At 50.5% G+C, this 12,879-nt stretch overlaps 1 protein-coding gene across 1 annotated transcript; it reads left to right on the forward strand.

Moving 5' to 3' along the window:
• Positions 1–3,539: 3,539 nt before the first annotated feature.
• LOC112883445 (ricin-like) lies at positions 3,540–5,901 on the forward strand. The gene is made up of 2 exons (XM_025948744.1): positions 3,540–3,696; positions 3,916–5,901. Exon 2 carries the CDS (start codon positions 3,923–3,925, stop codon positions 5,690–5,692), a length of 1,770 nt encoding a protein of 589 aa, XP_025804529.1. The 5' UTR covers positions 3,540–3,696; positions 3,916–3,922; the 3' UTR covers positions 5,693–5,901.
• Positions 5,902–12,879: the final 6,978 nt, after the last annotated feature.

The following is a 12,879-nucleotide window of genomic DNA, read 5'->3' on the forward strand; positions in this document are numbered from 1 at the left end:
TTCCACGCAACATTTGTTGAGGAGCCAAAGCACTCACAGTCTCACACTTGAGGCTAAAGGGAAAGCCTTCCGCTGAATAAGTCTGCCTAACAATGCAAGGACAAGGCTAACAAAGCTCGTCAGTCGAAGGACAAGGCTAACAAGCCTTCGGCTAAAAAAGCACCCTCATGAAGGCATACGATGTCTCTATTTAGATGGAACACATGGTTTTGGTCGTTTATTTGAGATCTAGGTTTGTTAGGCTGGGTAGACGCTCTTTCTTTTCTCTCTTGTTTGCTTAGTACGTTTTCAGTCGTTTGCCATTTGTCTGGTGGTTTTGTAACTTTATGTTACGTTATGTTACAAGGGTTCTCTCGTAGTTGCATCGTTATAATTTTTTTAAAGAAAAAATAAAGGCATACACCATTAAGACAGCGCATATAAAACTTAACTCTACGTGTATATACCTTATCTCTATTAAAAACCTCCAAAATAATATACTGATAAATTGAGATTAACGAAATTATCACATAGCACCTTGTTGTCATTGGGCATGTTATCTACCATTGAAATAACTACAATATTAATTCCTGAAATAAATCTAGAGAAATATAAAGTTCAAATAGGAACACACGTGTAACTTATCAGTTGAAGGATGCTCAGTCCATAACTCCAAACATCATGAGTAAAATGTAGAGTACAATGTTCATACTGGCGAAACTTCAGATAGGAAGCAAGAAGATACATCATACATGTACTTCTTATCTGGCCCACGCACGTGCTAGTTCAGACGACGATCACTCGCCGACAAAAGCTGGGCCACCCCCCACCCACACACACACACACACCCACTGCCGTCGTGTGTTCCTGGTCGTCGTCGTGTTCCTGGACTCGCATAGCCCTACGCCAGGTGGCAGGCGCACGTTGATCTGGGCTAATAGGTGGGCCTGCTGGCCGGCTGCTCTTGATGGCTACTGGCTACCTCCTGCTCCACCATTCACATGCCGCTGCCGGCAACGACGGAGGCGAGGCACCATTGCCGCCGCCGCCGGTCCCGGTTCCGGCTATAAAATGGGAGGAGATGGGGGAGCCAAGATCCGTCTCCGTAGTTGACTACGCCGTGGCAGTAGCGTATCCGGCGCGCTGGCATCAAGGCCGGCTCTGCGGCATCCTCATAGAGCATCGAAGTGTTGATAGCTAAAATTAGCGAGGAGCGAGGCTGACCGGTCATACCGGTTGGCCCCGCTGTAAATCTAACTAGGTTAAGATCTTGTAAATCGTGATTTTATAAATCGACTTGTAAGGGGTACGATTTCCCCAGCCTATATATAAAGGCTAAGTCCGATTGAGGAGAATTCCAATCAATTCAATCAACACTACGTTTACTTTTTATCCTCCAAACCCATCTCTTTTCCAAACCGTTCCTTTTACGTCTTTACAGCGTTCGAAAGCGTTTTGAGTGGCTTGCCAACCTCAGAGCAATCCTAACTCCATTAGCCCCGACGGGGTCCCTCCCGGGCTTGAGGATCTAGGTCTTCGCGCTACCCCTGGAAGAACCCGTCTGATCGGTCTGCAGAACCAATCTGACTGGTCTGTGCAGGAGCATCGCCGGTGACGATCATTTGCGATCCGCGCGTTCTCGCTCATTCGGTGTGTTGACCAGATTTATGTCAACACTTACAAATTCTAAATTCTTTTTTTTAATCTTAGAGCTAGAGCTATTAATTACAAACAGGCTGTTAACCCACAAACCATATGTGTTTGGCAGTGCCTCGCAATGAAAGGAGGGACGCTACAGGCCATCCTGATCCTGAACACGGTAGTGCCATGGCTCTGTCTCGCATCATCGGCAGCATTGCTACCAGCATACGTGTGAACGCCGATGCAGCAGCTCTCAAAGGCTACCCACACAAGCGAAGGTCCAGCAGCGCTTCGGCGAGACCCCCGGGCCCGGGACGTACCGGACCTCCATCGCCGCCGTTCGTGCTCTCCGCTGGTGATCGAGCGGATCGAAGGGGAAGAAGAGCCATGGGACCAGCCCATCGCCCGACGACGGGCTGGTCCTGTTGGTGGGCTCGGCTAGATTTTCTACATTACATAGATTTTGTTATAAATGTTGCGTTCGGGTAGTCTCTCTCTCTTGTACACCTCTTCATTTTGTTTGCCAACCTTCTGGCATCAAGAAGCCGTCTTAATAAGTTCCTTAATGAGCATTGACCATTAAAAGCCGTATGCCTACATTTGCTTTTACGCAAATGAATTCCGAAGCCGCGTGTCCATGTGCAAGCCTGATCAACATCATTCGCATATTGTGACGACACCATAAGGACTTGAGCGGAGGATTCTAAGCTCGTGGAGCAACTTTTGCATCCACGACACACATGAAGATTTCCATGCTATCGATGCGTCGAATCTCTTCTATGGTCCCCAAATGGCACGTGCTTGATCGTGTTTTCAACATCATGTTCCTCAAATCTTGATCGTGTTTCCATCTTCGTCAACACCAAGGAGATGCTACATTCTCATCACCATTGGCTATGTACAGAACAAAATATGCGCTCTCTAAGCTTGTAGCACCCATCATTTGGATGGATGGATGGACTGGTTGAATTCATTGGTATGTCTCCAGATCTCTACTGCTAAATTTGCATCGACATTGCCACCAGCCTAGTTACGATTGCCTCGTGTTTTCACCAAATGCTGTTGAAATTAGTTCACTATATGAATGATAGAATTCACATATCAAGAGGCAAAGGAACAAAATTGTGAAGATTTTTATATGATGACTCCAAACTATGAGCACGTTTGGTGCGGCTCCGGCTTCTGCATTGTAGTACTACTCTGACATGGAGGAGGTGAAGCCGGAGGAGCCAAAATTTACATGATCCACCAGCTTCTTCCCTTTCCCGCGTTGGTTTCCACAGGAGAGACAAAAAAGATTCAATAGTGCTACAGTAGCATGAATAGTGCATGAGTTAGAGAACCGGGAGCCCATGAAACTGTGCCAAAGAGGATCTATACAAGTAAAAATTTAGAGTAATATGTACACATTCATTAAATAAATACAAATACGTACATGCACGGTACTCTCTCCATCCTAAATTATTAGTTATTTTAACTTTTTTAATTTATAAATTTTGCTATGCATCTATATATTTATATTATGTCCAGATGTATATTAAAATCTATAAATCCAGAAAACCCAAACAAACGAGGACGGATGAAGTACTACTTTGTTATCAGCTAGCCGCGCAATTGCTGGTTCGATCAGACAAACGACAAACGATTCTCTAGACGGGCACATGCTTGTTCAGACAACGATCTATCCACCACCATACAATCATGTGCGTGTGTACGGGCGGGACTGTGTCTCCGCACGTACGGGCCGTCGTGTTTCTCGCCGGCTTGCATCCTCGTGTTCCTCGACACGCATGGTCCATTGGCGCGCGTGACACACGTTGATCTGGCTTCTGGCCCAGGTGGGCCTGCGGCAGGCTGCCTCGCTGGCCGGCTGGCGACCGCCTGCTCGGCCACCCATGGCGGCGACGACGACGACGCGACGCGGACTCCGGCAAGCGCCATCGCGCCGCTCCTCCGGCTATAAAATGGGAGCGGGTAGGGAGGCACCATACCACCCATCTTCAATTCTCCATCCATCACCAACCTCCGTAGCAGCATCGCCGGCGCTCTTGGATTGGAGCCTCGTCCCTGCAAAGGGTACTAGTCCTCTGAATTATTACTCATGTTTTTCTTTATCCACTGTGTTTTGCTCGCTGCTCTTCACCTTTGAACAAAAAATAGATACATATTCAGATCATTTTATTTTGTTCTTCAAACTCTGAATCTTTTTTTTTCCATTTGGGGAGCTAGAGCTACTACAAACAGGCCTACACTACACATATACTATGCTACTGATGATATATCTTTGGTATGCAGTGCCTCTATGAAAGGAGGGACGCTACAAACCATCCTGATGCTGAACATGGCGGTGCCACTGCTCTGTCTTGCACTACTGCTCCTAGCATCCGGCTCCGCCGGCGCCCAAGCTCTCAAAGACTACCCGGAAGTGAAGTTCAGCACCGCTTCGGCGACACCCGAGAAGTACAGCAGCTTCATCGCCTCGGTCCGTGCCGCGCTGGTGAGCAAAGCAGGGGGGCAGAGCAACGGGATCCCCGTGCTGCTCAACCAGGACGACCCGCTCGCGCTTGAAACGTATCTGAACATCACTCTGACGAACAAGGCAGGGTACTCTGTAAGCCTGAAGATGGATGTCACCGGAGCTTACTTCACAGGTTACGTGGCAGGGAAGTACTCGTGCCTGCTCAAAAGATCAGGCCGCGCATTCTCATCGGCAATCTGTTATACTGATCCATGGTCATCAAGTTCAGTTGCTACGCTGCTGCAGTCCAGCATCAGCAGAGAGAGGAGCTATCCTGCAGGCCAGCATGATCTTGGAGCCGCAACGTGGCGAGCTAAAGATCTGGACCAGGCCGTCTCGTCGCTGTTCCTGTTCCCCACCGGCAACGCCACGAAGGAGGACCTGAGCCGGGCCGTCGCCGCCTGCGACATGATGATCGCGAGCGCGGCGACGTTCCCGTACATCCAGCGGCGGATGAGCGCCGGCATGCGGGATGGCAACGGCGTCTCCGACGATCCGAGCCTACACGTCCTCCAGGAGCGCTGGCTGGCGCTCTCCGCTGCGGTCCAGCAGTCTTTCCAGGGCGCCTTCCCGGCTCCGGTCACCGTCCAACGGAGCAACGGCAAGTGGCTGCGAGTGGACAACGTGCGCACGGCCGTCCCCCTCGTGTCCTTCCTGGAGCACGATACCTGCAAGTCGTCGGCGGCGGCGGCTTCCCAGCAGCTCCCCATAGTCATCAGGTCCGTCGTGGAGGAGGCGGACATGGGCGGTGGTGCTCCGGTGTGCAGCCAGGCGGAGCCGACGACGCGCATCGTGGGGCCGGAGGGGCGGTGCGTGGACGTGCCCTACAACAGGTACTACAGCGGGAGACAGGTGCAGCTGTGGTCGTGCAAGTCCAACGGCGACGTGAACCAGCTCTGGACCTTCAAGCGCGACGGCACCGTCCGCTCCAACGGCATGTGCCTGACCGCCGCCGCCGCCGCCCAGGCGGGCGCCCGCGTCGTGGTCGACGAGTGCCCGCCGCGCGTCCCGGCGGAGCGCGCCGTCTGGGAGGCGCGCGCCGACGGCACGGTGGCGCTGCGGTCGAGCGGCCTGGTCCTGTCCGTGACCTCGTCATCGGCGTTCGCCGGCGTCACGGTGCGGCGCGACGACCGCGGCACGGGCCAGTCGTGGACGCCCACCAACGACACCGCGCCGCTGACCGCCCCCGTCGTCGGGTTCGGCGACCTCTGCCTGCAGGTGGACTTCGCGGGGGCGGTCTCCCTCGCGGCCTGCGGCGGCGCCGGCATGGCGTGGTCTCTCTACCCCGACGGCTCCGTGCGCCCGCCGGCGTGGCTGTTCCTCCAGTGGAGGTGCCTGGCCGCGGACGCCAGTGGGCGGGTGGCGGTGAAGTTCTGCGACGGGTCCGGCTCGGCCTGCGAGCGCTGGGTGTTCCGCAGCGACGGCACCATCCTGAACACCGGCACCGGGATGGTCCTGGACGCGAGGCCGTCGGCCAGCAAGAGCGGCTGCTACGACGTCGTCGTGTCGCCGGCCACGGGCAGCGCCACCCAGCAGTGGGCGCTCATGCTGTGATCTCTGATCTGATCCATCAGCTTCCTGCTACAGGGCTAGTGGTGTGCCGTATACAATAAAGTCTTGTGGTGCATGCTTGCTGAATAAAGTCTAGCTCTGTACCATTGCAGGTTGGGCGTTGTTGTTAGTGCTGTGAGTATGTAATAACAATCGTTCTCCAGTGAAGTCTCTGTTTTCACCGAGCCAAAAGGAAAACCTTTCCCATTTCATTTTAGTAAATTCCTTTTATATGGCACCAAAATTTATACCATTCCTAGTCTTAAAAAAACTTATACCCTTTCCTTTCATATACACCATAAAGAAACCCACATGTCACGAGTTTTAGTTTCGCATCCATGAGATCCCTCGGTGCAAGTATATTGGAGCCGTCTAATATACGATCTCATGCAGTGACACGTCATTTTAAGACGACTGAACACACAACCTATACAATATATTATCATTTTTTGTTGTCTCATAGTATATCATATCCCTTAATTCGTGGAATGGAAAAAAAGAGAATATTGTAAGTAGTATGATAATAACAACTCGTACAATGGTGAGTAAGCGGTCTCATAGTCCTTAATTTTAGCCTATAAGATGGTTATTCGCGAAGCAACCATCTCATTCTCTCTCCTCCCCCTCTCTCCTCCACATCATCAAAAATCCTATATGGATCTGCATGAGACAATCTGTAAGACCGCTGACGTGAAGCCACTTGACCTTGGGGAAACCACAATATGGTGTAAAAGCAGTGCATAAGTAATATAATATTTCATCTAGTCTTCTTTTATGATACTGTGCTATAGGAAGGAAAAACTGAAACTACTCATAGCACCACGGACGTGCCACAAGATAATAAAATAGCATAGCTGTGTAGTGATATTGTACACAAACATTAAACAATTGAATTAGTTAGCAGCCAGTAACTAGACATTGTAACTCAGCAGGTTGTTGTTAGTTTCTGAACTCCTCCGCCTACAAAACTGAAGCACATCTACTCCATTTACAAACTCTTATAGCACTCCTAGTTTCAAGGGATTCCTCCTACACAAATTTTACAAATTTCTCGAATTAAGACTCCCCAAACTTATACTCTGAGAGTAGTGGCTAGATCTTGTCTCCTACACCCCAATTTCAGTTTCACTTTACATCATCCAATTTCCTGCGCAACTTCAACCTTTTTAGTCCTTCAGTAAACCAGCCACTATACGGCCACCAGTCACATTCCTGCTAGGTCCTAGGCTCCTATGTTGTCGATGGGTGATGGAGGGAAACACAAGTTTACATTAGGGAAGAAGTATTTTCTGCACATAGCACACTTACTCCTTCCATGCCCTTACACCCAAGTTCCTATATGTTACCTCTCTTTGAACTGGATGAACAAAATAGTATGAATACACACTTAGAAATTAAATAAACATATGTATACATAAATATGTGCAAACAGCAACATGCTGCAATCCATCGTCCACATAGACACAAGCAGTAGTAATTTGATAGCAAATATAGCATCATTTTTATCCATAAAAATTGTCAACCTTGTTCACGTCATCCCAGCAAAAAAATGAGAATTATTTGTTCATATGAACCAAGCAACTCAAGAAGTCATTGTCCATCCCTCCAGTCTCCAGGCTCCAATCAGTGGCTTCCTCAAGCTATCCGGCTATCGCCCTCTGCTCCTGCCCACACCCAACTCAGCCCCCGACCCCCGGCTCCTCTGCTCTTGGCTTGGCTCCTACCCACCAGCTTCCCTGGTCCTGATATCGAGGCAGGCGGCAAGGAAGGCCTTGGGGTGGCAGGATGCCAGGACAAGCTTGGTGGCACGGTAGGAGTGGATCGGGTGCGCGGATGGATACGAATTCGGATACGCTACAACATTTTTTTATATTTTTATTTTAACAAATACGGATCTAGATATTCTCGAATATTTTATTCTAAAATATTTTAAAATTGCAGCTCTTGATTTTTCTGGTACTCTATCATGGACATGAGTACCATCAGTGGCTCCAGTGCCATCCTACCGATATGTATGTCAGTGTAACCGGCCGGCATGCATGTATATCAGTATGTATGTATGATCGGCGCATCTCTACCGATATGGGCGTAGCCACTTACACCCTACTTTTTTTCCGAGCAAGTACACCCTACTCTACGAGCATCTCTAAAGGCTACAGTATATTTTTAAAATTGGGAAAAAAAGGAAATATTGCAAAGATCAGAACCCGTAATATGGTCTAGCACTCTCGCTATTTTCACTCCAAAACTGCTATGAGCTTTTGAAGACGAAAGGCTGCAGACCTGGTTATTTTCCCTCCAAAACTCTTTTTCGAAAGAATTTTTCCTCCGAACCTGGCGGAAGAGGAACGCGTGGTCGCGTGCCATGAGTTTGGCGGGAACGGTTGCAGGTCTGGCTATTTTTTTCTCCAAAACTGCCGGAACTCAAACCCCAAATCCCGATCCCCCCAATTCCCTCCCCATCAATCGAAGAGGAAAAGGAAAGAGGGCGAGGTGGCGAGAGAGATGGGTCGGCGCCGCCGGAGCAACCGCAAGAAGGCCAGGACTGACGCCGGCGACGGCTCCAGCGGCGACCGCATCACCGCGCTGCCGCTCGAGCTCCGCGCGCAGATCGCCTCCTTGCTCTCGTTCCAGGAGGCCGTCCAGCTCTCCACCCTCTCCCGGCCGTGGCGCCACATCCACCACCACACGCCCGTCGTCAGCATCAACCTCTACGACTTCCTCCACCTTGAGGAGATCTACTTCGACCACAAGCACTCCGTCCCCGGGTTCCTGGACGAGAGGTCCATCCTCGTCGCCCGCGTCGCCCTCGGCCGCCGTGCGCAGGACGCGTCCGCGTCCAGGGTGGACGCCCTCAGGCTCGCCTTCGGCGCCGACGACCCCCGCATGAGGCGCCACGCCGCCCGCATCGTCGCGCTCGCCGACGCGCGACATCCGCATCCGGGCGCCCTACCGCGACCGCGAGGGCCCCGCGCTGGACGCGGCGGACGTCTGGACGCTGGACCTGCCCCCCGCGGCGCGGGACCTGGAGGTCGTGGCGCCCGGCCATGCCGCGCCCGCCATCGCGGGGCCAGGCGCCGCCTCCCTGCGGAAGTTCAGCCTCGACAGGGTGGTGATCCGCGGGTGGCCGCCCCTCCCCTCCCTGCGCTCCCTGTCGCTCGACTCCGTCGCCGTCGAGGCGCCGTTCGCGCCGGGCGCGTGGTGCCCGCGGCTCGACGAACTGGACATCTTCTGCTCCAGGATCGAGCATGCCCGTGTCGACATCTGCCTGCCGCTCCTCCGGTTCATCGACCTGGACGAGGTCGATGTCAGCCCAGACGGCCGATCGGGAGGGGCGCCGTCCGGAGAGATCACCATCGACGCCCCGGAGCTGCTGGAGCTCGACGTGACCTGCAATGCGGGGTCCACCACAGACTACAAGTCCTTCAGGCTGCGGGCGCCGAGGCTGCGCCTCTTGTGCTGGGCTAACCAGTTCGCGGAGCGCGTGGCCATCGACGGTCGGCAGGCCGGGCAGCGTCACGGTGGGGGTGATCCAGCTGAGGTCGGTCTACACGCGCGAGATGAAGTACTACCGGGAGCAGATGATGCGGATGCTGAGGGGGCTGCTCCCGGACCTGCCGAAGGAGAGCATCGCCGGCGTCGCAAGGTCGGCCTCGGCCACACGGCACACCTCCAACGATTTCTCCACTCTTCCACTGCATTGCAGCAGATTGTGTTGGAACCTTTAATTTGTTTGTGATGTTCAATCATAGTCAATGCAGGCCTTTCATGAAGCTGGAAGAGTGCGTGGACTCTGATGATGACGAAGACGAGCCGAAGGACGAGAAGCTCACTTGCGACATCAGTGCCCTCACGTCGCGTGGCATCTGATTCCTGTGCTGCTCGGCGCCTGCTGAAGCATGACGAGGTCAGTCTTGTTGGGTTCAACATTATTTTCGTATCGTAAGCTTTTAGCCACCTGAAGCTTGGTGAATAGTCAGGGTACATTTGTTCTCCTGGCAAAACAAAAAAAATATCAAGGAAACTTGCTCTATAAAAAAAAAGAAAGTCAGCAGTATGTGTTCACTATCCAGGTCTTATTAGCCAAATCAACTAGATCTTGCCCAATTTTTTCATTCAATAAACATAAGTATATAACAGAGTGCAAATAACAACATGTGAAATTGAAAAAATATGTAAAATTATCGACTGGAGTTGCATTCCATACCTTAGATATGTAAGGTGCATCCCCTAAAAAATATCAAAATGTCATAGCAGAGATCCATTTCCTTATCATTTACTGCATTCCTATGCATTCTCAACAGTCAGCATTCCATACATCATCGAGTTCTTGTGATTAAAATGAAGTTTACTGAAACTCATCTTTTTATCCTTCGATGTGCTTTGTTGCCTCAGGTCAGCACTAAAGAAATGACAATAGTGCAAAACAGTAGCAAGATATACCTTGCATAATCCTTCTGGACATGGATATTCTTCTGTTCTTAAGTTAGTGATTTAGCAGTGTTTTGTTTTAGTTTTTTTTTCACAAATGTGATTATCCCTTCAGCTGCCAGTATACCATTCAAAGGCAACTATTTATTACATGGGTCACAATTCAACATAACATTCAAAGGCAAACATGCTGAAAGCTCAAGTGCCAACACCAAACTAGCCGATCATCCATTTGCAAGTTTGCAATGCATTGATTTGCTTGCATCGTCAGATGGCAAGCCCTCTCCATTGGCATCTGCAGCCCCTGTTCCCGAGGCATCAATCAATCTTATGATTGCATTTTCCTTGGCTGCCTTCTAGGAAGCCTACTAAATGAGCAATTTCCCGTGTCTGTCATGAAACCTTCAGAATTTTGGGCTTAGAGAGACAAACTTTTGATCAATCTGTGTTTGAAATCTTAATTTGGCACTGCTTTGTGTGTTGGTATTGGCCTATAAAATAAAAGCTATTCTGTATACATGTTCAAGGATCAAAGATCTGATGTTAAGCTCAAGATATGATATGTAGTTTTTGTACCTAAATTGAACAAACAATGGTGACATAGCATAAATACTGATATTTGCATCATTAAAGTTTACTGCATTACTCATGAAAATGTGACCCAACGGAGTCCCCATTTTCTATAATGAAAATGTGCAGTGTAGAGATCGATAACAGTATAAGATGAGCGCATAATCCTGGTAGAATTCAGAATGAAACCTGGTAACCAAGTCTAATCATGTCTTCTTCTTTCTTGATTTTTCTATCAAGTTGGTGCATCTTTTCTTTGAGTACACAAGCATGAAAGATCGAGATACACATCCATCCATTTATACGATTTTTCTAGATCCAATTAGCTAGTTACATTTACTGTCTTGACTTTTTAATATTGCAGTGCAGGTACACTTTTGGAGTTACTGCAGGCGGCGAAAGCTTGAAGGTTGAATCTCCTACCAGCGTGTTCACCGATGAACTAAATGTAGTCTGCATACTGTATCGTGCTGTAGCCTGTAGTTCAATCCCATAGTCCCATTTTAGGAATTGTCGATGGTATACATGTTTAGAAGCTTTCAATTGTCATGCAACGAAATGAATGGACAATCCTCATGCCTCGAGTTGATAAATGTGCCATCAAATTAAGAAAATTGCATATTTAGTACTTCAAACATCGCGCTTTGCAATTTTGCTATTTCTAATATCGGCTTCAACACGTGACACTTGATTTTGGTGCCATTATGTGTATTTTCTCTCTTTTCTAGTATTTGGAAATCCATTTTTATGATTTTTACGAAGTCAATGTTACGTGTTTGGAGATCCATTTTTTAAAATTAATATTATAACTGCGAAGCATGATATTTGGAATCCCAAATACGCAATTTTCTCGAAAATGGAGTTTAAGAACGGTTCATTCGTTGTGCCAAGCCGAATGAGCAGACCGGATTCACCAGGCGATGCACCGGGCGCACTTTCCCCACCGCGAGCGAACACCATCCCCACCGCCCGCTCCCCGAGGCCGCGGATGGCGCCGCCGGCCGCGGGAAGGGGGAGGGGGAGGAGGACCTCCTGGAGGTGCGGTGCGCAGGGTGCGGGGAGGGGCTCCCGCCGGAGCTCATGCCGCCGCCGCGCGCTGCCCATCCCGTCCGCGCCGGCGCGGGCGGCGGCCCCCGCGAGCGTGAGGCTGCCGTGCGGGGCGATGCCGAGGAAGGCAGTCGGGGAGACGATGCAGGCCTGCGTGCGCCCGCTCCTTCTTGGGCTGACGACAATTTTCGGCCCACTGGCACGGCGAGGCGGCTCCTCCCCTTGGTCTCTCCCCCACCGTCGTGGTCCACTCGCTGGGCGACAACCTCGCCGGACACCATCTCGGTGGCGCTATCGTCGCGGGCTCGCCGCGGCGGCGGCTGCGCGACGAGTGCAGCACAGACGGAGCGTCGCCATGGTGCTCCGACGCGCGACATCCCGCAGGATCCTCTGAACCAAGCTCTCATCGGCTCATCGCCAACATGCTCTGGTAAGTGTTACTGAACTTGACGAACTAAGGAATGGTTGTGCCGCTGGATAATTTAGCTGGCAACTCCCCCACCGTCGTGGACCAGTCGACCAGACCACTCGCCGGACAACCTCGCGGACACCATCCGGGTGGTGCTGCCGTGGGCTCGCGCAGGCGGCTGCGCGACGAGTGCAGAACCAAGCTCTCATCGCCAACATGCTCCAGTAAGTGTTACTGAACTTGATGAACTCGGGAATGCAGTTGTGCCGCTGGATAATTTAGCTGGCCCCTTCTTCACATTTATATGCAAGCATGTTACATGAGTGAAAGTACAAAGATGTTTGCCTACTCTTACTGCGGAGGCCATACTCCACTAACTACGATAGCCTAGGCCACATACAACCGAGTGACCAACCTATGTGCAAGGTGAAGCATGGTTGCTCCATACTTGTTACAGCCTGATGCCATCACACTTGATTGGCCTGATAGAAACCTTAGTGATAGTAGAAGGCAAAATAGGCATTTTGATCCCTCAACTTTATCCTAAAGGTCAAATTCGTTCCTTAGCTTTCAAGTTAGCCAATATAGTCGCTCAACTTTCATTTTGGGGTTGAAATCGTTCTTGTGCTGATATTATACTCCATAATAACATGAGATAAATGTAAAAAGTCCTTTTTACCCTTGACTCCTTCTTCCCCTCCTCAATTTCCACTATTTGTGTCATTGTTCGCTC

The sequence above is a fragment of the Panicum hallii genome, chromosome 2 (assembly GCF_002211085.1).
Source record: "Panicum hallii strain FIL2 chromosome 2, PHallii_v3.1, whole genome shotgun sequence".
NCBI classification, from domain to species: Eukaryota; Viridiplantae; Streptophyta; class Magnoliopsida; order Poales; family Poaceae; genus Panicum; species Panicum hallii.

What these genes read in the sequence shown, in the direction of transcription:
- LOC112883445 (XM_025948744.1), top strand. Translation starts at nt 3,923, where the DNA reads ATGAAAGGAGGGACGCTACAAACCATCCTGATGCTGAACATGGCGGTG.